Source organism: Panthera onca, chromosome B1 (genome assembly GCF_046562875.1).
Source record: "Panthera onca isolate mPanOnc1 chromosome B1, mPanOnc1 haplotype 2, whole genome shotgun sequence".
NCBI classification, from domain to species: domain Eukaryota; kingdom Metazoa; phylum Chordata; class Mammalia; order Carnivora; family Felidae; genus Panthera; species Panthera onca.
This window is the reverse complement of record NC_138342.1, coordinates 120,652,416-120,680,264: the sequence shown is the minus strand read 5'-3', so window position 1 is coordinate 120,680,264 and position 27,849 is coordinate 120,652,416. Positions and strand designations below refer to the sequence as shown.

Below are 27,849 nucleotides of genomic sequence, written 5' to 3'. Positions count from 1 at the left end.
CAAGTTCGAGCCCCATGACGGGCTCTACGCTGACAGCTCAGAGCCTGGAGCCTGCTTTGGATTCTGTGTCACTTTCTTTCTCTGCCCCTCTCACACTCCCACTCTGTCTCTCAAAAATAAATTAAATATATATATATATATATATATATATATATATATTAAAAAATTTTTTGGAATTGCAATCTCCCATGCCCTAGTCCCCTTCTCCATAACACCTACCATCATCTAGTGTACAATACATCATTTACTTTGGCTGTATCTCCTCAGAATGTAAGCTCCTTGGGGACAAGTATCCTTGTCTATATTTTGACTTTATATCCCAACTACCAAAAACATTATCTGGCCTATAGCTCATACTCCATAACTATTTGTTGAATGAATGAATTAATGAGGTAGATGAGGTCATTTATGAATGTTTTAAAGAATCTGATATATAGCAAATATATATATAATACTCACAAGCATCTTGCCAAATGTGTGCCCCTCAGGACATATTTTAAGAAATGCTACAAGGGGCTTGGGATCCAAGATGATTTTGTTAAGTTCACACACCTAGCTAGTGGGTGAACAGGGACTAAATTCCATATTTCCTGATTCCCAGTTAAGTGTTCTTTTCACTTTTGTACTGCTGCTCTCCCATTGCTGTAGTTCTTCTGATCATTTCAATTTAAAACTGCAGATTTAAAAAAACATTTGCATATTTCCAGCAGCACCTTTATTTTCAGCTCATTGAAGAAGAAACTCTCATGTACTTACCTCTTCAGGCTTTTAATTTTCTCTGATATTAATAAAGATTAAGGGATTTTTTTTTACCTGATATGTCTCTAGAAGCACTTCTGTGGCTTTTTGAAAGGAAAAGTGATACAAAACAGTATTCAGTTTTAATTTTCTATGTGCAGGTAAAACCACAGACATAGACTTCTGGTGTCCAATAACTTGTGCACTAGACTGAAGCAACAAATGTAAACAGTACTGCAAATAACAGAGGCAGACACGCATACTCACAGATGCCCATACAGATGGCCACCCCCCTGTTTATCTCAGCATTGATCTCTGCATCTTCTACGTTACTTCAGGCTCCTTGCAATTTAGACGCATCAATTTTTTGGTTAGCCCTCTTCTGCTCTAATTTGTATAGGAAAAGTCTAAGATTAGTATATCAGTCAACTTTACATCTTTCTACATTCTTTCCCTCTCACAGGGGCTTCCTTATCGGTAGAGTAAGTAGACTGAGTCTTGCATTCCAAATTTTACCACTCATCGAAGATTGGCTAGACTCCCAGTAAACCAGCCTAGTAAGTGTACATAAAATGGCATGAAGTCAAAAGATATGAATTCAATTGAAAGCTCACTTAGGTGAATCACTTGACGTTTCGAATGCCTCCATTTCATTATTGACTAAATGAGAATAATCAATATGTATATGTCAATACATCAAAGTACATTCTACCATTATCTCACCAGAGAAAGGGAGTTAATATTTCCAGTGTCAGTGTCTGTGCTAAGAAGATGTCACACTGCACTTCTGAATGTTACAGTGACGGATAAGATCATGACTGTATGCACTTTGAGTTTCTCACGAGAGTTATATGTCTCCTTTGTACTAACAAGTCAACTTATTGATCCAGTTAAAATGGATTATAAAGCTCTTCCTATAGTTTGAAGCAACCTGCCTCTTTTCCCCATTCGGTAGTCTCTTTTCCTCTGTCTTGTGTATATTTATTCAAATATAAATACCTATCTATATTAACCTTAACGAATTGTTTTCTTATAATCACTGCTTGTCTGATAATCTTTTTAAAAAAGCATATATCTCTTTATGAAATACTGTGATAGGGATGAGATCCTGAAATCATCACCATTAGGATAAGTTTATTGGCCCCACAGTGAGGAGTAAGGTGGATATCAAAAATCTTAGGATTCACTTTCCCCTTTGGAAATAAATATCACCTAATTTAACATGAATCTCCTAGGACTCCAGTTTCAGCATAGTATGACATCTAATAAAGAGCCCAATCATTAAATAAAATTTAGTCCCAACTTTTAATTAAACATCAAAGAGCAGACAACTAGCAACTTTATGATGATTCTTTTGAAGTTCTTTGTCCAAGTTTCTAATTCACTCTATTGAGCATGTCACTCTCTCAAACATTCACTGCTTACTGTGTTGTTTTTCTCAGCCACAAGTGCGAAGTCTTTTGTTTCCTTCTGGTCTACCTTTTCTTGCATCCTAAATTCCTTATGCGTCCAGTTCTGCAAAACAAAACTCAGACTCATCTTTGAAGTCAGAGAAGGAGGAGAAACTCAACACTCAAAGATAAAATTATCTTTATCAAGGGATCAGAAAAGATAAGTCTGGTGACATGGATAGTTTAATATATTTTGTTGCTATCAATAAACTATAAATATATGAGAAGCCTAGGTTATAAAACTATAGCTCACTTCAAGCCAAAAAAGGAGCTACAGGAATGGAATGAAATGTCTACCTTGTGTTTTTATTACCTCTTTCCTTTTCATGTTGGAGCCTCCCAAGGCAGCTTTATTTCTGTAATCTTCTTCCTCTATTTTACCTCATCTGTACCTTTTTTAATACCTCAGGAGTTCTTTATTTTATTCCATATAGTATGAAATATTAAAAATCTCATTCTTACTTGCCTCCAGGAGCCTAAAGAAGTAACGCAGAGACCTTGGCTATTGGGAAAAAGCCCTGTTTTCTCAACTGTCTTCTCCTGCTTTGTTTTGGCTATCATTCTAGCAATTTGGGAGTCATTTCCTTCCATGTTATCTGAAAGTGGAGCATGGAAGTGCTGAACTGTTCTTTTTTTGGAGATGGCCTCATTATGCATCTGCCCCTCTATGCTGCCATGTGGCCTTGACATATTTCACTGGCAGCCCGGCTCTTACATGGTAGGGAGGTGGGGTACTGGAAATATCTCAGAAACTGCTTTCCTTTCTGTCCTAAGCTTTAAGAAGTCTATACTTGCTTTGGTTTTCAGACATTTTGTGTGTAATGTATGCTCTCAACAGGACCTTTCTTGCTATTCTTGTCAAAGTAAAATGCAAGGACTTGGGAGTTGCCTTGGGAAAAAGGAAAGGCAGCCATCAACTGCCTTCACTGCTGAGGCAGTGAACACTCACTAGAATGCAGGCAGTGCAACTGGGCTCACAAGAAGACTCAGCTGGGGAATCTGCATCAACCTCCTTTCCATACTCAAATTATCTTCTGTGGGTGCATAAAACTATCTCAAGTATCTGAGGCATTTAGGCTTTTGAGAGTCATCTACCTGCAAACCATCTCTCCCCCCCAACCCTTTGTAATGACTTGAAACTATTTGGAGATTCAGAAATCAAATCATGAGTGTTTTCTTAACAAAAACAAAAATAGGAAAAAAAATTAATATGTTATAATTCTACTCTCCTCCCTGCACACCAAGTCCCATGGCCTTCAATGTATGACAGTGAGCAAGGAAAATCCTGAAGAATTTTTAACACAGTTACTTTTAAAGTTGTCTTTTCATTTACTATGGGTGATGCAACCTTGAAATTCATTTAAAAGGAAACAATGAAGGTGTATAGGTCAAAAATATTATTCAGCTCAGTTCAGGTGGGGAGTTTGATATTTGATTTCTTATATTGCCTTTTTCATAAATTGTTAAGCTGGAAATACAATTTAAATAGAGCCAGTTTCACTGGGGCTTTTTTTAAAAATATTTTCAAGATTTTACAGCATCCAAAAGAACGTAATTTCCAATTTTAAGACATCTCAATGGCTTTCACCTAATTGCATTTGTTTTCTTGCTAGTTTAACTATAGTTAACTATTAACTATAGTTAATTTAACTATAATTATTTCAGAATTAATTGTAGAGAAGATTTGATATCACAGGATATAGTACTAACCAGGGTAGACTGTGAAAGTATTGTTCTTTATATGTTCATTTTTTTCAGTTTATTTATTTTTAAGAGACAGAGAGAGATTGTGCAGGGGAGGGACAAAGAGAGAAAGGGAGAGTGAGAATCCCAAGCAGGCTACATGTTATCAGTGCAGAGCCCAACACGGGCTCTATCTCATGAACTATGATATCATGACCTGAGCAGAAGTCAAGAGTCAGAAGCTTAGCAGACTGAGCCACCCAAGTGTCCCTATATGTTTATTTTCAATACTTAAAGATACAGACTCTTATAATTTTTTTCCCTTTGTAGATGTTCTGGTTATTTATTACCAGGTGACAAATTATTCCAAGTTTACTGATATGAAATCAGAAGCATTTTATTTATGCTCACAGATTCTGTAAGAGTCAGACAGAGGAAGGTACTCAGACAGAGGAAATAAAGATGGTTTATCTGCACTCCATGATATCTGGGACCTCAGCTGGAAAGATTGGTGGGGGCGGGGGGGGGGGGCGGTGTCAGGGTGTCACTTAACTGATTGGGAACTGGAGTGTTCTGCAAGCTTCTGCACTTGCATTCTGACACCTGGGCCACGATGACCTAAGGGCTGGACTTGGGTGAAACTGTTGACTGGAGAACCTAAATAGGAGCCTCCATGTGATTGAGCTTCTCCCAGCATAGTGCCTGGGCTCTTATAGGGAGACCTCAAGATAGGGAACACAGACAGCAAAGTTCCAAGAGAATCAGACAAGAGCTGCATTGGCATTTATGGCCTGACTCCAAAGTGACATAGTGTCACTTGTGCCATACTCTGTTAGTAAAGACAGTGACAAGCCCACCAGCATTCCAAGGGAAAGTACATAAACTCCATCTCTCAATAGAAGGAGTGTCAAAGAATGTAGAGCCTTGTCTTAAAACCATCACTGTAGAGGTGATTGATGTGCTGCTTTCGAGAGACATTCTAATTTATTTGTCATTTTCTCATCTCTAAGGCAACAATACACGTTTGCAATATGGCTGGTCAATGTTAAAAATGCCTATAGTATATAGCCACGTATTTTACCTTAGAATGTTTTTGATTGCAAGTGACAGAAACCCTGACTCAAATTGGCTTGAACAATAAAGAAAATTTATAAACAAAACTGAAAATTCCAAAGGTCAAGCACGCAACCCTTCAAGGGAAGGTTGCTTCAATGGCTTAGCAGTATTGAAAAGATACTTTCCATGCTAATTCATCACTTAACCACTCTTAGTGTAGACTTTATCCTACATCTGGTCCATCTTAAATGATGGCTGGCATGACCAATTATCCCCGTGCTCAACTCATACTCAACCAAACAGATAAAGAGGACTTTTCCTCCTCCTTCCACATTTGAGTCCTCAGCTTCACTCAGCTGGAGCAGGAGAGGTCACCCACATACCCATGAAATAATTGCTGAGGTCACAGTCAAGTTCTTGTTGGCTTAGTTTCAAATGCCCATCTCTGAACTGATCCTGATTTCAAGGTGGATGGGATTATATAAATTGACATCAGAGTGGAAGTATGATTGATCCCATTTAAATTTTGTGCCAGCTATGAAGTGGGAAGTAGGTGTGGTGCTGGGAATTGAGCTTTAATTTCCATTTCATCTTGGAACAATCTGGCAACATAAAGTCATTTGACTGTGAGGTGATGAAGCTATTGCCTTGGCCTCATTAACATCACAGCTCAATCAGGTGAAAGTTTACAGTCCCATTCCTGCTTGCTTGTCAGCACCCCATCTTTGATTCAGGTCAATGTCATAAGGAAGATATTGGTATAAAAAGTGACTCTGTTTTTGGCTCTTATGTTCCATGGGAGAGTGGTAAGAGAACAGTAACAGGGGTTGTGAGTGTTTCTGATTCTGATCTTTGTGTGCACCTCTATGTGTTGAAAGAGTATTTCCTACTTTGGATAAATTCTGACTTTTGCTGAGAAAGTAGGCTTCCTATCTGAGACTGTGGATGCTTTCCTAAGAGCTACTAATGTCTTTCTCTGTTTTTCAGGGTTGACACAGAATCTAACAATGTAGCCGCTTCTGCCAAGACTTTTATTAATTGTTTTCTACTTCAAGTCGATGAAGCATGACAGGGTTATTGTCTTCATTTTGCAGTAGAGAAAATAAGGACAGAGGGTTAAGCAACTCACCTAAGACCCCATGTCAGATCAGGGACGGAGTTGGCATTAGAAATCACTTTCTGGGAAGCTTGGTTCCATGCTTTCTTTTTAAAAAATTATGAAAGTTTCAAACAAACAAAAAAAGAATACATCATAAGATAACAAACACTAGGGAACCCATCACTCAGCCTCAGAATTTTCTTTTTTTTTTTTTTAAGAAACAAATAACTTACAGATAGAATGAAAGCTCCCTTAGCATACCTTCCGTTTTAATCCCTCACCTTCCCTTCTCTGAGAAAAGAAATACCCTGAATTTGGCGTTTTACATTCTCATACACAGTTTTACTGCATATATTATCCATAAAAAATCTGGTAGTTTTACATATTTAACATTATATTATTGCTATTATTTTGGATGCATCCCATAATTTTTATTGTTTTGCTCAACATAGTTTTTACTCTATATTCATGCTGATATGTACATATATAATATAGCATGTTTATTGATTTTACCCATTGTATAATGTTACATTTCATGAATATATAACAATTTATCCATTCTCTTTATAAATACTTAGGTGGGTTTTTTTCTGTTGTTGAATATTATAAACAATAATGCAGTGAACGTTCTTGTACCTTTCACCTGATTTTTTTCTTGAACCCTATTTGAGAAAAGAATACTCTTATGGAGATAAGTATGGAGATTTAATTATCCTGTTTAAATTATGTGCTAGAGTAATGAAGGAGTGAGTAGCAAAAAGCAAGACTTGCAATATTTACATTTGAAGAGATTTATTCTAAGTTTAAACTAATCCACATCCCATGTATACCAGGATTTTAAGTTGATTTATCAAGATTTCTCATTTTATCTTAAAATCTCACTTATTAATCCACAATCTAGTCATTACTAATGATACTTCTTTCCAGAACCAGACCTGAATTTCTGTGACCTGCAGGATTTTGGTCAGGTTGAGAAAAAACTGGCAGCAAACAAAGTATTGAATTGGTAGATATGTGCTCTGAATAAAGCCAGCTTTATCATTATAGAAATAGAAAGAGTGGCCTGAAAATTTTAAGAACATCAGAATGATTTCCTTCTGAAAAGCATGCCCTGGGGAGAAGGGTTGAGATTTCCATGGGACATCATGTCTGTCTTAAAGTGCTCTCTTTATGGGGTAGAAATAGGCTAAGGACGGCCATTTATTTGACTTATATTTAGGATCCTTATAGTCTATTTTATATAACTGATTAAAAAATCTTCATGTCAACAGTGAAACGGAATTATTTTGAAAAATCACTATATTTACTCTGGATCCTCAGAATTCTGAAGAGGCTGGTTCATTGTGTTGATACTGGAACTGCCTTTTAGGACCACCAGCTAATTGTGAAGACATTAGCACAGATATGGGGGAAATTGTCGGCGTTGGAATTTGGAGACTAGGATTTTTTTACTTCCTCTGACGAGGAACCTTGTGAAAGTCACTTACCATCTTGGACATGGGGTTGCCCTAAGTCAGTAATTTGCAATTTGTTTATGTTGACTCCAGGTTGTTTTATCAGTTTCAAGGGTTGGGACAATAAGAGTAATAATAATAATCACATGGAATAGAAGAGAACATATTCAGGGAACAGTGTTTGCACTAAGGGTAAATATTATGTCATAATTTTTTTGTTACAGAAGGGTGTGTGTGTTTGTGTATGTGAGCATCATGCTGTGGGGCATCACATAAGGTAAAATTCTTATTCTGTATTCCTTTCAAAAATGTTCGAAAGCCATTTATATCAGGTGACTTCAGAAAATATTTTAGGGATCTGTCAGATATGGTTATGTCCCTATTTAGAATACCCTAATTATGAAGCCCAAATTTCCTAGCATATCAGAAAAGACCCTTCATAATTTTTGCCTCTGGGACCATGCCCTGCAAGGTCCTGGTGAACTACAAATTCCCTGCTTTGACAGTGCTGTATCATTTCTCCACGCTCAAATGCTTTCTGTAACCACAAGGCCTTACTTTTGCTAAAAATTCTTCCATACCCAAGTATTCTTTATGGAATTAGGCACTCCTTCCCTTGGGTCTCTATTATTTTTTTTCTATTATTATTTTTACTGACTTAATGTCATAGCCCACAGTACATTTCACTGCGGTTAATAATGGTTTAAAATCCATCTCACCCTACTAAACTGTGAAGATTTTGAGGTCAACTCTTTGTATCTTAAGAATTTGGGTTCTTTCCTTTTCTTATGCCTATATTGTGTTCTCCCTTTCTCTTAAAATAACTTTATTCTTTAGAAACAGTACGTGTTCATTTTAAATGTCTCAAATGACATGGGAAGGCAGTTGAAAAATCACCCTAAATCCTACAACCTAACAAAGACCGCTGTTAACATCAAAACCGATGTCTCGCTCTGCCTTCATGCATGTATAGAGAGACATAAAGACACACATACATGCATACACATACAGTATTATATGAATAAATTCATGCGTTGATCTGACCAATTTTTCCTTTCAACAATGTCAAGGACACTTTATCTGTTAATGATATATCTTTACATGTTTTTAAATGGCTACTTATAATTTTAATTCATTAAGGGCATCAATGGCAGACCTGACTTCTTGTTCCTTGTATGCTATCAGTATCAATTAAAAAGCAGCATTATTGTCTTTATGTTCTTTGGTCAGCTGTAGTCTTGAGCTGTTTTTGAAACTCTCTTTAAGGATTCTGCATTATTCTCCTTCCCTTTATCCTTGGCCTGCATCCTGTTAAAATTTCTGTATATCAGAGAGTCTCCTACCTAGTAATGTGATACTTTTAGTCAGACCTTGTCTTTCTTAAGAGAACCATCTATAGTTACATAGTAAGGGTTTGACTTCTGATAGTTTTTCCATTTAGAAACTAATACAGTGGAATCATGCATATATTTTATATGAATATTTTAAATCTCACCTCCCTAACATAGGGTATGCATCTCGATTGTACCTGACCTTACCCTCTTCTGTGGTCATGAAATTCGAGATAATATATAATTGTTTTTAATGGATATTTTTATTTTATAAACCACTTTCACTCTTTGATAGATACAGATCGCTAGTATAGTTCATTAGGATACTTCCTCTACTCTCTGGAGCTAAAGTCAAGAACTACTCAGATGTATTATTTTAATAAAATGAAACATCTGGTACAGTTTTGGAAAGCACGAAGTCTCATTATGATTACAGCTTATTTGTGTCATGTGTGTGTTCATGTGTATACGTGTGTGTATGTATGTGTACGTGTGTGTATATGTATGTTTGTGCACACACGTGTGCATGTATGTGTGTATGTGTATATAAGAGCGAGGGAGAGAGGGAGATCTGATTCAGGAATATTTTAATTTTTTCTTCACTGTTACTGGAGAGCCTAGACACAGTGCATTTTGTGCTTACGGAGTTTGTTCTGTTTTTAGCCTCTATCAAAATTCTCAGGAATTCTTCATCCCTCAGTTTGTGGATTCAATAATAGAACACATTTTCATACTGTACAGCATTAATCCAACAACTCTCCTAGAAAGCCTTTTTGTTTCCATCTCTATATTCTGATCTCGAACCCCATCTCACCAAGTCTCAGGGACATTTGTGTCATGATGTACATTGCCTTAGGTTTTAATATAAAATGTGTGCCATTTATTACCTACACTCTAGTTATTAGCATGTAGAGATGTGAGCAATCAGTCATTTCCTGTTCCCTACCTAATTATCTCATATAATTAACTATCACCTCTTATGTTGTTCCTCTTTCCATGACATACCTGTGCTCCTTAATAGCAGTTGCTCCCAACCAGGATAGATTTTGCCCTCAAGGAACATTTGGAGACATTTTTAATTGCCACAGGAAGGGTACTATTGGTTTCTAAATGGTAGAGGTCAGGGATGCTGCTTAACATCCTACATGGCAGAACATAAACCCATTCCCCACAATGAAATGCTATCCAGTCCAAAATGTTAATAGTGCTGAGGTTAAGGAATCTTGCTATAGAAACTGATTTCATGGGTTTGTTTTTTGTTTGTTTTTTTTTTTTTTGAACTTTCAGATTTCTCCCACCCCTGAGGTGTTCAGTGTAACATATCCTCTTGTTTCAGACTACTTAGTAGCAAAAAGTGACTATAAGATAATAAAGTATAAAATTCTACCTCATGTCTCATCCAAATCATGCTTTAGTTGAAGTGAGGCAGCAACCATCATCAAAAATGTTTCCCTTATTAGTAAAATTATAGTATATGAAAATTGACATTACCACAGTAGCACAGAAGAGGCAATGGAGGAAACTGAGGCATATTTTAAGAAAAGAATAAAGCTGGAGGGATTAATAAATATGATTATTCTCAGATGCTCTCTGCTCCGAATGTTATTTGTTGTCATGGAAGTTCTATTTGCTCTTACGTTGAGCACATCTCCATGGGCAGCTTAATACTATCGCCCTTATTTTCTCCTTTTTTTTTTCCCCAGATATTTCACATTTTCAAGAACAAAATGATTTAAAAGGATTACTAGAAAATCTCCATCAAAATATCCAAGCCAAAAAAAGAAAGAATGTAGAAATCATGTGGCTGGCTGCAACGGTAAGCACTCTCCAGCCAGATCTTATTCCGTCACTGTGCTGACCAGTAAGCACCATCGAGTATCTGCTATGTAGGGTTCAACCTCTGCACTTTGGGTTACCGGATGTCATCCTCCATCATCAAGGGGATTAGGCATTTTCAAGGCTGTTGGTAGTTCTATTAATATACTAGAACAAGAGATGGAAGAAGATGCACTCAACGAGAAAGAATTTTACTTATTGGCTTTTCTTGTACATCCTGGATGTTTGACACTTAGAAGTGAGAGTGAAGTCTCTGTGATTTTCTTCATATTACACGTTGCAATGTCAATCACCCATATCAATCAGAGTTTTGAAGTGCTACTCTGGAGACATATGGTTTCAACAGAATGCGGTTATCAGATCTCTGACTGAAAGGCTCAGTAAGGCTCCTGGACATATTGTTCAATTAATGAGCTTGTAAATGGGTTTGTTAATTTAGATATTAGCATAGAATTTATTACTGATGGATTGCTCTTGGGGTAATGAGCTATATTTTCTATGGTTCTTTCTCATTTAATGGTACCCTCAGGGTAGAAATTCTGCCTTATTTCCTACCCCAGGTTTCTACTAGAGGGAGGGAGAGAATAGTGCCTATAATTTTTAACTTCTTGTCTGGCAACCATTCAGGCAATAGCTCACATGAACTTATGAATTTTGTTAAGCATTCACACCCAAAGATCCTTTCCTAATGAGAGGATCAGAAAAGGGACACTTTGGAGACCTTTATGATGAATGCCATATTTGTAGTTACTGCACACGGTTACTTGTGTAATTTGGAGTTCAGTAACTGATCTTCTGACATAACTATTCATTCTGTATCAGTAGCATTTAAAACAAAGCCTTGTCCCTACTGCCAGTGTTCAATTACAATCCAATATTACTTACTCTCTTCTGGGAAAAAAGGAATGGATAATTTACTATGAGTCTATATAAAATAATTTACCAAGAACAAGGCACAGGAAATCTGTGTTAGCTTCCCTTTATGCCCTCTTGGAGCCCCAGGGAAGAACATCCAAGGTAACAATATGAAACATTGCTTTCAGGCAGATCATTTACACTGGCCGCATTTAGCACCATACTGCATTACAGGAAGGTTGTTTTTAATAGCTTCCCCCTCCCAGTGTGGCTGCTCTTTATATCTTCAAAGACTCCTATGGTTGTCAATTCTCACAAAAATTTCTCAAAGGTGGGTCATGTGCTATTTTACTAATGTGATAATAGGAAGGTAATTTGATCATTTACCAATGCTTTCTGACAACTTAGGAACATACACATATGTCATTATAGACATATCATGAAGTTATGTAAATCGATAAATGAAGGATATGCATGTGCAAACACAAATGTACGTTTTCTCTTAGTACATGTTGTTATACCATTTGAATGTATTTTAAAAAGTTTTCCCATGAATCTCATTCATTCCTGAGATTCTTTTTTGAAACTTAAATACTGACCAAATATAGCTCACTCACAACTTAATCATTGAATGGATGGTTGTCTGCCTTGAAAAATACAGGGAACCCACAGTGTGCAAATTTGGCATTATGTAGCAACACTGACTTTGTTATTACAGCATTTCTTTAGGCTAATACCTCAGTTTCAATATCCTCTTTTTAAATCAAAGACTTGGGTACTACTTTTACAATGAAGAAATGTGGAAATTCCCTTTGACATTTTCCAAAAAGCTTTTATTTCTGTCTCTATTTCATTTTCTTCTCTTTTAAAACCTATTAATTAAATATTGCTCTGTTAATATTTTACATTCTCATAGAAAAAAACATATAAAGCTATTTGGTTTTATCTTGATTACATTTTAAACAATAAAAAATGAGAATTTAAAGAGACCAAATGCCTATCAAGTGTGTTCAATTAAGTTCAGGGTCACCTGGGTGCTCAGCCAGTTAAGGCTCCGACTTCAGCTCAGGTCATGGTCTCATGGTTCTGGAGTTCCAGCCCCACATCAGGCTCTGTGCTACCAGGGCCTCTAATCCTCTATCCCCCTCCCTCTGCCCCTCCCCTGCACTCACTCTCTCTCTCTCTATCAAAAAAATTAAGTTCCTATAGTTCAAAGAAGTTATAGAAATAAGGAAACCAAGACCCCACCGGCCCACTCTGATTTAATTTACACTGCCTCCTCTTGATTTTAAATTTAGAACATCAATGATCCTTAGTAGGTTAGTTGACTATAGTAGAGGCCACACATTTTTTTAAAAAATTCTTTGTCAATTTTTTTAATGTTTATTTATTTTTGAGAGAGAGAGGGAGATAGACAGAGTGCGAATGTGGGAGGTGCAGAAAGGGAGACACAGAATCCGAAGCAGGCTCCAGGCTCCGAGCTGTCAGCAGAGAGCCCGACGTGGGGCTCGAACCCACAAACCGCGAGATCATGACCTGAACCAAAGTCAGACACTTAACTGACTGAGCCACCCACGCACCCCAGTAGAGGCAACACATTTTAAAGAATATTCATTCTTTTAAAAATCATATCAGATAAGTGGCATTGGGGTCTATATTTCATTGCAATGAATATAGTCAAGTCTTTGCTGTTTTATGTTTAAAATTTTGAAATATTTTTTTTATTTGAAAAGATTACAGTTTTACAGATAAAAAAGATTTTATGGTGAAATCATGCTTTCATATTTCCCTAGTTGCTTATATTTGAAATGGTGAGAAAGTACCAAAGTTCTAATAAGGACTTGTAAATCCTAGTGTAAGTATCAAAATCACAATTAAAACATGGTAAAAATCCTTGATAAGCTGTATCATTATATGTTTTCCTTAAAGCAGAAAACTGTTAAGGCAGATATCTGCTGTAAAATATTCTTCAATTGATCTTCCTTAAGTTATCTGATGTCAGATAATAAAGCAAAACTGCATCATATCACATTAGATTTATTTTAATTGCATGTTGATTAGTATTGTTGACACTAATGTAGAGTATTGGCATCTCATATCAGAGCCCTACCATGAGACAGGGAAGAGAAAGGAATGGAATGGTTCACCTGCTAACCATAGACAAGAGAATACTGCTGCTGAGAGATTTTTCTCTTGACTTACATTGGAATAACAAAAGAAAGAATTTACAAAAAGAAACAGAACAGAAATTAAAGTCTTGGTCCTTGGCATCATGTAAACCCGCATTAGCATCCGGGTTCTGCTCAGTTATGCGCAAGTTACCTAACCTGGGTAAACCTCAATTTCTTCATCTGTAAAATAAGAATGATTAAATCTTCTTCCAGGGTTCATGTGCAGTTATTCATGTGCAAATCTATATGAAATATATTAGCGTCGTACCTGGTACAGTAGATGAGTGATTTACAGTGACTATTTTGGTGTCCTTCTTCCTACTAGTTACATTAATGAGTGGTTAGTGGTTCACTTATCTGCTGCGCTGGTGCCCTGTGGATGTTTGAAATCTCGTACCATGAAGCCAAACCTAGCAAAGTTTTCTTAAATATAAATTAAGAAGATGTTAGCTATGTAGGATTCAAATCAAGTATCTGATCCAGGAAACATAGTTTTATTTTCCCTTCACAATTAAGGTGTTGCTCCTCAGCTGTGATTATTACTGTCATCCACTACAGTTCAGGCCCCCTCTCAGGGGGCATTGCTGCCTCTGCTGGATATTTACCATCTCATATGGCTTCCACAGCCCCACATGTCACACACCACATACAAAGAACTAAATAAATTCAATCTGTTCCACTAGCTTTTGAAATGAAAAGATAGTGTTTTTCATTCGCTAGGGCAGATTGAACCAATTGACTGTCATAAATTAACATAAATTTGGTGTGTTTGGATAAGAAGTGTTTAGAGGAGTCCGACACCTTAGAGTAATCTACAAATGAACAATAAATTGTTCATGTGTCTGTGTTACAGATTTGTCGCAAACTAAATGGTATTCGTTTCACCTGTTGTAAAAGTGCCAAAGACAGGACGTCCATGTCGGTGACTCTTGAACAGTGCTCAATCTTGAGAGATGAGCACCAGCTGCACAAGGACTTCTTTATCCGAGCCCTGGATTGTATGAGAAGGTATGCCACACGTCTTCAACTTTCTTTCTTCTAAGGTCATTTTAAAGTTTTAGGTTTTTTTCCAAATACATATTTTACTAGAGGACTAAATATTTAGTAACTTCACCACATTTCCATGGTTCATAGCTCATGGCATGAAAGATAAAATAATGTTAAGTATTCCCCCTACTGATTTTAGGCAATAAAATACAATGTGGATGGATTTTGATAATAGCGTATTAGCTCATTTAGATCCAAGTTTTAAAGGGCTCTAGTCCCTTCATATATAGCACTTGAAGAACAATTTCTTTATATATTAGGAATCGTGAATATGTACAAAATAAAACTAAGTCTTTATCCAAACAAAATCTTTCCTAACTGCAACTAACACGTGATCTTCCCAATGTCTGGTAGGGTCTCCAGGTCAGTCACCTGCTTCCTAAAATTTATTTTCACATCATCCATCAGGAAGATGGGATGACACCAATACTTTTAAAATAGAGAATTAATATTGTTACTCTACCGACATTTAAAATGCTATGCCTGAAGTCATGTTTCTTGATTCATTTCCACAGTAATTAAATCTAAAGTCTAAGCCATAATGGGAAGGAAAAAGTGCCTCATTCACAATGTCTGTCAGCAAGGACACACGTTAATTAAAAAGTTAAGCGAAATTGTCTCTTTGCTGCAAAGACTGACTCAGAAGCACACCCGATAGCATGGCACAGGCTCTCTGTTCCCAGAAAGGAATGTCCCGTGATGCTCTAGAGACACCTGCTTCTTATCTGGCATATCATTAGCTTCTCCTTTTTTTTTTTTTAACTGCTGCAGCCTTTCAGTGGGGACGTGGATGCTTGCCTGCGCTTATCCTGTGCCTGCATGTTTTCCTCAGTAATGAGAGGTTTCTGAAGCCCTCTCTGTTACCCCATTTCATGTCTCTTGGCATTTTCATTGTTCAGTGGAGTTCTATCAGAATTTTTTGACAAATGTATGAGTATGTCTTAGAGGCCTGACATGAACATCTGAGCCATATAAAGCACATTGGTTGGTATAGAAAACTTCTTTTGAAAATAATCTCTCAGCACTAATGGGAAGAATTCAGAATCTGAATCTGAAATCCTCTAATGTGCATAAAAAGAATACAAATTTTCACTATGGATAGAACAAAGGTACTAGGTGGGGAGAGCAGGAACACATGTTATTGGCCAGATATACCAGAGGACTACAATGGTTCAACAAACAGGCATTTTCTGGAAGGTGCAATTGTTGCTTATTTTAAGGCAGATGTAAAAAGGGACCCTTAAGTTATAAAGCTAATTCTTTCAAATTGGTAAATAAAAGATGTGTTTGTCATATACATGTTAAACCATAAAACTACATAGTGTGGTATTGCATAAAGGTTGTACAGAATCAACATTATATATGTAACATACTTGCTCAGGACATAACATTTATGAGGTTTATTCTTGGCTTGTTAAACAAAGTTAAGTATAAAAAATTTAATCTAAAAACACTAAAGATCCTAACTTCCATATCACCACTTCTCTGGGGGATCAGTATATATATTTATATATATATTTATACATTTCAAATCTGTCAAATTTATCATTTGGTTTTGTGAATACATGAGGGCTGTGTGAGGCTTGGAGGGCTTTTTGTGTGTGTGTGTGTGTGTGTGTGTGTGTGTGTGTGTACCTGTGTTTACGGGAAACAAGTGGTGTTCTTTTCTTTAATAACTACCGTCATTTCCTTCTTTGGGTATTGTGTATCACAATCTAAGCCCATTGGTTTATGAGTTCTGTCAAAATAGCAAAGTAAATGAGAGCATGGGGCTTGGGAGCCAGTGACCCAAGTTTGAATGTAGCCTATACGTCGCTTACTAGCCATGAGAAGGTTAATGTCTTGCTGCCTCTAATGCCTTAGGCAAGTTAGTCAACCTCTTGATGACTCAGTTTCCTCATATATAAAACAGATGTGATAAGCTCTTCTTAGGAGTTTCTTGAGGATTAAATGAATTGGTATGTGTAAAGTGATTAGAACAGTGTTTGACATACAGCGATCACTGTATAATATTTTTTATGTCAATAAAAAATAAATATCAAGGGTCATGATGTTAACATTCTGATCTTCCAGGTACAGTAAAATCTAGCCAACCATAGTCCCTATAATCTTTATGAATATATTATGACAAAAGGTTTGACTCCAATACCATCTACTAAAATAAAGTCTACTGCTGATTCTTATAAATAAGGTTTCAAATGCAATGTTTATCTATTTAAGGAAATAGTTCTTTAAATGCCACCTTAAAGTGTTTACAAATGCCGTGCCAATTATGGGTGGACTGTATTCATCACAGTAAGCCTGGATAGATTTCTTGTAAATATTTTTTTACGTTAATGTGTATTCTTACACGCCCTTAGAATTTGAGTGATATATTTGAGATCAAAGAGTCACTCTAGAAATCTAGTGAAACCTCCTTTACTTTATAAATAATGAAACTGAGCTCTAGAATGTTTTGGCAAAAACTTCAGATAGAAAATATTAGAGCCAGCACTCAAACATAGATGACCTTGTTATACTTTAAAGTTATTCTCTTTGTACCAAATAAAATAAAATAACATCACTTAAAACTATTTGGTAATGTATTTGGCACCTTCAAATCTGTTAGTTAAAATACAGTTGACCCTTGGACAACACAGGTTTGAACTGCTTGGGTCTACTTATATGCAGATTTTTTAATAAGTACTTTATGTTCTTATGATTTTCTTAATAGCATTTTCTTTTTTCTAGCCTGCTTTATTGTATGAATACAGTATATAGTACACATAATATACAAAACATGTTAATCACTGTTTATGTTATCAGTAAGGCTTCCTGTCAACAGTAGGCTATTGCTAATTAAGTTTTAGGGGACTCAAAAGTTATACATGGATTTTCCAATGTGCAGGGGTTCAGAGCCGCAACCCCTCTGTTGTTCAAGGGTCAAGTGTATTACATAAGTCCTATAACTCATAAAAAATGTGTGCTTTTATAAATTTCAGACTGTGTAGAAGACTAGAGTAACCTGCTCAAATCCTGAGACCTTGAAGAGCAAATTCTAGTTCTAGAACATCAACTGTTTAATTTCAACCTTATCTACTATGTTCACCATTGTACAAGGGCATTGAGCACAGTGTCTGGTCCAGAGTAAGATGAATATAAATACGGGTTGAATAAATGAAGAACAATCCAAATAGGAATTCATAATGTTGCCTTCTGTTTTTCAGAACTATGTATCAACTTTGTTGTCTTTTTTTAAAATTATGTTTTCAATTATATTCAAGACAGTAATTTGGTTCTTACTCTTATATCTAAGCCTTGTTTCCTGGGGTTGCCCTTGGGTCTCTGTAGTTTGGTGGCCAATGATAATAAGGCAGACAGAAGTTGTGCTCAGACAACTCAATCCAATAAGGTTTCCAAACACTGTTGATGTATCTGTTGATTGTGAATATATTCAAAGTTCAGGCATTTTCGAACCTTCTCCCTTTTATTTCCACCAGGCCTGTTAGGTCCTGCTAGTTGGCCAGGATGTGTGAAAGTTTACCAAATCCCTCCATGGCTCTCTCATTTTCAGGATCTCCTGGTTAGATTAATGGCTACTCTGGGAGCAGCCCCAGTAGAACCGCTATCTCAGACTAGCCAAGAGGTCCACTGTCCTCATCCAAGAATACTGCTGTTTCAGATAATTCCCGGGAGTGGCATTTCCCCCAGAGCGGTCAAGTGCTCCGCCAGCTCACCCTAGTAGAACTTGAGCTGAAAGGGGCAGGGATGGGAGCAGTGCCAGGCAGGAAGGCCACACACTTCCTCTCTTCTTACCCCCTGTCAGCAGTTTTCCAGGAAGAACCAGTTCTCAGCTTGTTGCTTGACTTCAGTTGATTACCAGGGTCCTGAAATGGGTGTTTTTGACTTTCCATTTCCTAGTATTTTCCATTCTCATAGTTTTTTGGAAGAAAGAAGATTTTCAGAACTCCTTGGTCCGCCATCTAGGAAATCCCACCCTCAGACAGTGGCTTTAAAATGCATCTCAAACTGTTTCTGGAGTTTTTAAATATTACTTATGTTTGGACCCTATTGGTTTATAATTGGGAAATCTGAGGTGGATCCAGGAATCTAAATTTTTCAAGAACTTTACTGATATTCTGGGACACAACCTTGGATTTAAATAAATCAGTGTTTTAAAGGAGTTTGATTTTTATGCTTTTGAAAATAATGGTTTTTTAATTTTATTTAACATTAATTACAGTTTACCTTTGAATTATTCTAACTACCTTTCAGGCTATTTACTCTGGATTTTTTTTTAAGTTCATCGAGGCTATAATATTGCCATTTTTTAGTTTTACTTTTTCCTTATCTCTATTAAATTTTTCAATTGTATTGTGCTTCTCTCTGTTCAGATTATTTATGAATAAACAAAATGTCATAGATAAAGAGAAATAAATAAAGCTTCATTGGGCTGCTTAATCAGAAACTTACTCACCGGCATAAGCTCCGTGAGAGGAGGTATTTTTATTTTCCTTTGTCCATTGCAGCCTTCCAGGATCTAGAACAATGCCTAATGATATCAGGTTCTCCACAAATATTCAATGGATGGATGGATGGATGGATAACACAGGTTTCTAAAATGTTCATGTCATGTATATATATATATATATATATATATATATATATATATATATATATATATGTTAGGAAGTTTTGCACATATATAGGCATTTAAAATTAGATTTAGAATTAGATAATTAGATTAGATAATTAGAATGAACTTATCACTCAGTTATGACATATTTACAAGCAAAAGTTCCAGAAGATGAAATTGAAAGCTTTGGAGAGGTTATGATTCAAAAAAAAAAAAAAACTATCTTAATGCATATTCTGAATCCTTCCTTTGTACTATTTTCAAAAATTTCACTCTCTTCCTACATAGCCAATATTACTCACAGGTGCACATTACTGATACGTGCCTTTGGTTATAATCTGCTTGGCTGAAATAGCAAAAGGGCTTCTTCAGAATAGAAAGTTAGAGTATCTGGGAAGATCTGGCTCTTAAAGAACTCTTAGTAATTGCCTATATTGCAAGACAAAAACAATGATTCTCAACCCTTATTAGAAACCCTGGGTTTGGGGCACCTGCGTGGCCTAGTCAGTTAAGCATCTGACTCTTGATTTTGACTCAGGTCATGATCTTGTGGTTTGGTTTGTGGGTTAGATCCCCGTGTTGGCCTGTGTGCTGACAGCACAGAACCTGCCTGGGATACTCTGTATCCTTCACACTCTGCCTCTCTCTCTCTCTCTCTCTGTCTCTGTCTCTCTCTCTGTCTCTGTCTCTCTCTGTGTCTCTCTGTCTCTCTCTCTCTCTCTCTCTCTCTCTCTCTCAAAATAAATAAACATTTTAAATAGAAAGAAAGAAAGAAAGAAAGAAAGAAAGAAAGAAAGAAAGGAAGGAAGAGAGAGAGAGAGAGAAAGAAAGAAAGAAAGAAAGAAAGAAAGAAAGAAAGAAAGAAGAAAGAAAGAAAAAGAAAGAAACCCTGGGGTTTGGGGCTGAATGGCAGGAGTCCTTCTACAAACTAGCTTCTGGGATGGAGACTAGGTGGAGAACCACTTGACTGAAGTCAATCTCATTTAAACCTGCCACATTGCAGTAATTTATTTTAGTGGCTTTGTGGCAAGACTATTAGCCTGGTATATCTCTCCTTTTTTTAATTTTATTTAAATCTAAATTTGCTAACATGTAGTGTAATAATGGTTTCAGGAGTAGAACTTACTGATTCATCACTTACATATAACACCCAGTGCTCACCCAACAAGTGCCCTCCTTAATGCCCATCACCCATTTAGCCCACTCCCCATACAACACCCCTCCAGCAACCCTCAGTTTGTTCTCTGTATTTAAGAGTCTCTTATAGTTTGCCTCCCTCTCTTTATCTTCTTTTTCCATCCCTTCTTCTATGTTCATCTATTTTGTTCCTTAAATTCCACATATGAGTGAAATCATATGATACATATCTTTCTGTGACTTATTTTGCTTACCATAGTACATTCTAGTTCCATCTACGTTGTTACAGGTGGCAAGATTTCAAGCTTTCTGATTGCCGAGTAATATTCCTGAGTGTGTGTGTGTGTGTGTGTACCACATCTTCTTTATTCATTCATCAGCCAAAGGACATCCATAATTTGGCTACTGTTGATGGTGCTGCCATAAACATCGGGATACTTGTGCCCCTTTGAATCAGCATTTTTGTATCCTTTGGATAAATACCTAGTAGTGAAATTACTGGGTTGTAGGGTAATTCTATTTTTAATTTTTTGAGGAACCTCCATACTGTTTTCCAGAGTAGCAATACCAGTTTGCATTCCCACCAGCAGTGCAAAAGAGTTCCACTTTCTCCACACCCTCACCAACATCTGTTGTTTCCTCAGTTGTTTATTTTAACCATTCTGACAGGTGTGAGGTGGTATCTCATTGTGGTTTTGATTGTATTTCCCTGATGATAAGGGATGTTGAGTATCTTTTCAAGTGTCTGTTAGCCATCTAGATGTCTTCTTTGGAAAACTGTCTGTTCATGTCTTATGCCCATTTCTTCACTGAGTTATTTGTTTTATCCTTTCTTTGAGTTTTGAAGTGTATGTGTATTGACAAATTCTCCTTTGATCATGTATAGTGGAAAGTTAAAAAATGGTGGCTGCATAATTGGCAGACTTTTTTTTTTTTTTTTATAGAAAGGGATAATGCAATATCAGCACTCAGTTTTTGGTTATGGGATCTCCATGATGCTAAGATCCCTTTTGTCCCAGTGCATTTACAGAAAGAATTTTTAGCAGAGACTTTTGAGTTTATATTTCATTAATAGACAATTAGGAATGGGTTTTAAATACAAAATTTGACTAGATTATAAAATGTCATGCTCTATCAAAAAATGATTGTGTTGGGAAATTTAATACCCACTAAAAAGTAAATTAAAATGAAAATACCAGTGCAATCTTATTTCCCTTAACAGGAACCCAGGGTTGATGTGTATATACAAGGTAACAATGTGACACCATATTGCTCAGTTGTCTGTAACTTTTATTTTCCTTATGGTACATTCCTCTGCAATCTGTCATTCTATAGTGGCTCCTTAAAATTAAGATAGTTGATATGCCATTAGTAAGATTAATCAGGGCTTATTTCAGCATACAACCTATTTGTAACCCTTTAGATACAGGGCTTTCATCATTCAAGTTTAGTAAATAATTAATTCATAAGAGAGAGACTAAAAGGCCCATCAGCCACATTGAGTTTTAATATCTTATTGAATGTCCTATTTTCAACATGTTGCACCTGAAATTTATGCTATTTCTATTTCACAACTTGTCAAATGTTCTGCTTTATAAACAAGTGATCCTTAACCAATTGATGTCAGTAAATGTTTTATTTCTCATGTTCTGCATTCTCTGTGAGATTTACTTTTGAGTCATGTAGTTCGTTTGTGTTAAGATAGAAAACTTTATTTTTTTCTTTTGTTAGTCTTGTTTTTATTTCACCTTACTCTTGTTTGATTGTACAAGTCAGAGAAAAGGTGCTACTATTTCATATTATCTATTTCAAATATTGAAGTGAGTAATAAGCATTATAGACAGAGGCAATGGAAGCTTTCTGTTATATCCTGACTACTCGAAAGGGATGTGTATGTGTAGAACAGCATAAGCAGGAACAATTTTTCCATTATCACTAAGCATTATCTCTTCCCTTGAGAACTTCAGTACTGTATTGCTGCATTACTTCAGTCCGTATCTGTGATGAATGACAGCAATAAGCCCAGATGGAGTCACCTTCATCTTAGGGTTGCTAATAGTTATGTGAAAACTGACCCCATATGGATGTTTTTGCTTCAATTTACCATAAGGTGAAAGAGAGTGCAAAGAATGCACTTTTTAAAAAAATCTTGTTGGAGCAAGCATCTTTTAACAAGATATCCACAGATGAACCATCAAAAGAAAACTGAACTCATTGGAAAAATTGAAGAATTATCTATCGAAAATCTTTCAACTTCCTGAACAAAGCGTGTGTGCTGATTTTAGGTAATCTTCATGCATTTGTTGCAAATCATATTATTTTGTTAACTAAAAAACTTGTGATTTTGAGGTCTATTTTTTCTTCCTAATTTGTTTTGTGTATTATATTTGTTTTCTACTAGCAGTGGCATGAGACCCTGTGCTTGTCATCCAGAGCAGTTACCAGCTTTGCACACACATTTGCTCTTGTAATTATTACCTGAGGGCCTAGAAATACAAGTTTATGGAATCTATGTTTTTTAATTTCATTTAATGGAAACACGTATAAATGAATTTAATTAAAATAGATGTAACTTCTGCCACAAACATGAGTTTTTAGAGGCAGGAAGATCTGGGGTTAGATCCTTACTCTAACACTCATCATGTGTACATCTATGGACAACTTAATCTCCAGGCTTCAGTTTCCTCCCCTGTCCTGTGGTGGTTGTGTTAAATGACATAGCTCATTTAAAGTTTCCGTGCCCAGTGGTGTTAGGTGCTCTGCTTGCTCCCATGCTCTCCCCATTGCCACCTACCCTGCCCATGCTTCCCCAGCCCATATTTCTCCTCCATGCCTCTTCAGATATTCCTGAAATTGAGGAATTTCCCTGGTCTTCAAGGTCTTAGAAGAAAATCCCAAGATTAATACTTGGTTGCTAAAAGGCTTAAACTCTCTCTCAGTGACTATGGGCTACATGGTTTGAAAATCTGGTGAGAACCCTGCCGGTGGCATCCAGGGAATCTGGGAACAACTGAGCCTGGAACAGAGAGCTCGTGATGACCTGTGGCCCCGGTTGGCAGTGCCTGGGTGCTCAGGCAGTAGAATTCGTGCATTATCCAACTTTGAATGCCCACACACTTTATTAGCGATTTAGGATATCTGGTAAATAACAAGCCAAGAACCCCATCCCAGGAGATGGTCTGGGCAAATATATTATTCACAGAACTATGCCATCATCATATTTAGAGTCAAAAGTAAACATTTATTGAATATCTACTATGGCAGAGTACCATGCTAAACAAATGGCAAAATGCATCTGTAATAATAATAGCATCTAGTAGTCAATGAGTTCTTCTTGCTATGTACTAAGAATTATAGTAAGCATTCTATATGAGGATCCTCTATTAATGCCCACAAGGATAGTATGAGGTAGATCAGGCCACATGCCTAAAACGGTTAAAACCAGAGTGGATCAGAGGGGAAAAGGAATCACTGTGGGCTGGGGTGGCCCTGGGGAAGGGAGGGTTTGAACTGTATCTTGAGGATGAGTACAATTTAGGTAAGCAGCAAGGAGGAATTGGGAGTTCTTGACTGGGAATATCAGTGGGTAAGGCTAAGGGCACTGTTTGTTAATCATCACCTTTGTTAAATGTTTTATTTACATAAATGGTATCATAATGTGTATCACATCCAACAACTTATTTTCTTCAGTTGGTATCATGTTTTCGGTTTTTTTTTAAGATCTATGTTCATACATAAGATCTAGTCCTCTCCTTTAATAGCTGTATAGTATTCCCTTATATTATAGATCACAATTTATCTATTTCCCTATCAAATTTTAGGTTGTTTCTGATATTATGCTATTAAACAATAGTGCAGTAGACACACTCATGAGTATGTCCATGAATACAAGTATGAGAATTTTCACAGTGTAATAAACATAAAAGTGAAATAGGTGGTAAGGTATTTATATTTTCAATATTACTGGATGCTACCAGATTGCTCTTAAAAATAGCTATACTATTTATATCCCTCAACCCATGCACATATGTTCCCATTTTCCACATGCCCAAATATTTGCACTGTAAGAGTTTTTTTTTAGCAATGTGATGGGTGAAAAGTGATATCTTGATTTAATTTATATTTTCCTGTAATAAGTCGTATTGAACACTAAACATTGATGGCCGTTTGCATTTCCACTTCTAACATCTCATCTTTAATATATGTTTCATATATTGGGTGTTTGCATTTAATGCCACCCAAGAAAGGGATCTAGCATATATAAACTGCTGAGTTATTGCATTTAAGTAAAGTTCTAGATAAGAGAGTCTCAGGAGTGACAGTTTTTAAGAATATTTTTTATTTGTTTTGTTTATTTTTACCAAAAAAATGAAAGCACAGAAGAGTAGATGAGAAAGGTCTCTTGGGTTTGGAGAGAGAAGTGCAGTGTTTTGACAGGAGTCTATGGTGTAAGACTTTTTAGTACTCTGTTTTAGAAAAGGGATGGAGACTTCCAGCTGAGACACATGTATACACACACACACACACACACACACACACACACACACAGAGGCAATTAGGGAGGTGAGTGATACCTTTGCACTTGGAAAATTAGGTGTAGCAGGAACTAGTCCTAGAAAGGGCTTGTTTCCTTAAAAAAGCCAGAGATGCATGTGGCCCAGGCCTGAACGTGTGGAAAGTAGTTTTGCCAAAACCTAGTCTGTTTCTGCTCCTGGGAGGATGCAAGAATAAAGGAAGTGAGTGGGCGCAGCCACATATTGCTGGACCCAAACACCATGTTCAAAGAGAGAAACAACTCAGAATTAAACACGGGGATGTGAAGCAAATATCATAGTTCTATCTCAGATCTTGCTTGCTTTTAAAGTTGACAGGTTTGTTAGAGCATTTAGTTCCCATACAATAACACTTCCCAAATCTTTTTCATTAAACAACCTAATAATCTCTTTCCAGAAGTGTGACACGAACGATAATTTATTTCAACCTTGTCCTAAGGAATGACATTCACGAATTCATATACTTGATGTACCTATTATGTTTGTCCTACTGCCCATGAAAATAAATCCAAAACTGTTAAAATCAATACATCATCGGTGTACCATGTAGAAATTCTAGCCTTAATCAGAGTGTTCAGTCTACTTGGGTAAACACTGTCATAGAAAGGTTTCAACCCTCCTTGTCACCTGAATTTTACTTGTAATGCTCCAGTCTCTACCCCAGGAGAACAAACTGAAAGTCTTCATTGGCCACTGTCTCATAAAAGCTAAATTGGGAGTCAATAGTGTTTATGGAAAAGCAGTCAAAATACTTCCAACTTTTATTCTTTTCAGAAGATCATAGATGACAGAGAAGTTCAAATCCCCAGCATAATGCATTTATGCCGAGGATAATGGTCTCAAGTCCTATGAGCAAAGATATATTATGCACAATTACACCCCATTCTCTCCCATTCATTGAGTCTATCAGGGTTCATAGGAGTGTGAATGACATCATTACAGGGGTCGAGAGTGTAATTTATAAGGCATATCATTTGGAAAATTGGTAGTTTATTAATAGTAAAAAATCACATGTGATATTTCTCAAGTATCACAACATTGTTGTGGCAGAGTCATTGTTTTGAGACCTCTAAAAATCTAAGAATTAAGCCAGCTCGGTGGAGAGAAATGAGTATAGTTCAGTGATTAAGAGGAAAAACTCTGTGGAAAGATGGCCTGGTTCTCCACTTCTTGGCAGTGAGAATGAAATTCTAGGAGCCTTTGGGATCTTGCTATGTAAAGTAAAAGAAATGGGTATATGAAAAAATTGGTAACAGGAATATCATGTAAGTACTTGGTAAGGTTTAACTTATGGTGTTGATCTCACCAACATATTCATCTCATAGGGCTATTGTGTGGATTAGATTAAATAATGATCATGGAAGCACTTAACAGAGTACTTGTTGCATTGTAAGGACCAGTAAAAATTAAATGTTGCTACGGCTGTTACTGATGTGGCGATTGTCACCATTACCGTTCTTATTGCTACCACCTTCTTTGTCATAACAGCATCTCCTCAAATTAGTTTTACTGAACTGTGCATTGGTTTGATTTCTCAAACCATACTGAAGAAAGTAAAAAACCCAGCCCGTTCAATTACTCATATTGTCTATGCATTGATTCTCAAAGAGTGGTCCCCAGGCCAGCAGCATCAGCATCCCCCAAGAACTTGACATAAATGCAGATTCTCAGGCCTCACCCCAGACCTGCTGGACCAGAAACTGTAGGATTGGGGCCTGGCAATCAGTGCTTTGACAAACTCTCCAGATGACTGTGATGCACACCTAGGTTTCATAATCCTTGGTCTACCGTAAGGATAGGATTACACTGTTAACAGTTTTACTGAGATATAAAATTCACATACACCTACCATACCATACCATACCATACCATACAATTCATCCATTTCAGGGTGAAGGGGAGTGAGAGGTATAGAATGAATTACTCATAGGGATAAAAGGCACAGCATAGGGAATATAGTCAATGATATTGTAATAACGTTGTATGGCGGCAGATAACAGCTACACTTGTGAGCATAGCACAAAGTATACAGTTGTGGAATCACTGTGTCGAACACCTGAAACTTATGTAACATTGTGTTTCAACTATACTTAAAAAAAAAAGAATGCCCATAAAATATTTGAGACACTATTGGTACCAAAATATTATTTTTTGTTTATCTAAAGTCTAAAAAGAAAAAAATTTTATCTAAAAAGTACAATTCATAGATTTTAGTATATTCACAAAGTTTTACAATTATCGTCACAATCTAATTTTAGAACGTGTTCATCACTTTTGCCTATTCTGGACATTTCATATAAATAGAATCATACAATGTGTGGTCTTTTTTTAAGTTTATTTGTTTCTTTTGAGAGACAGTACAAGTGGGGAAGGGGCAGAGAGAGAGAGAGAGAGGGAGAGAGGGAGAGAGAGAGAATCCCAAGCAGGCTCTGTACCACTGGTGCAGAGCCCAATGCAGGGCAGGGACTGTGAACCTCGAGGTCAGGACCTGAGCTGAAGTCAGAGGCTTACCTGACTGAGCTGTCCAGGCTCCCCAAGTGAATCACTTCTTTTACTTAGCATACTGTTTCAAGGTTCATTTATGTTGCAGACATTTTTCCTTACCTCATAAATTTCCCTCTCCATGAATATTTTTTTCTACAGCATTAACATTAGGCTTCTTTATGATTCTCCAGAACAATTCAAGTATGTGTGTGTGTGTTCGTGTGTGCAGGTGGGGTAGCTGAATGTGATTGTGTGTGTGCCTGGGAGTTTTAATTTTGTGATTTTCTTTTTTTTTAAGTTTATTTATTTTTTTATAACACTTTTTTTTTAATTTTTTTT

At 36.6% G+C, this 27,849-nt stretch overlaps 1 protein-coding gene across 14 annotated transcripts in view; it reads left to right on the top strand.

Moving 5' to 3' along the window:
- The window catches only part of INPP4B (inositol polyphosphate-4-phosphatase type II B), a 762,324-nt gene that overhangs the window by 694,879 nt on the left and 39,596 nt on the right, over window positions 1-27,849 (top strand). For 13 of the 14 annotated variants that reach the window (XM_078445724.2, XM_078445723.2, XM_078445726.2 and 10 more), the window contains 2 exons: window positions 10,516-10,628; window positions 14,528-14,682. In XM_078445724.2, the coding sequence (XP_078301850.1) occupies window positions 10,516-10,628; window positions 14,528-14,682 (268 nt within the window). Of the gene's footprint in view, window positions 1-10,515; window positions 10,629-14,527; window positions 14,683-17,702; window positions 17,895-27,849 lie in introns of those variants that run through there. The other variant, XM_078445725.2, reaches the window with a different exon arrangement.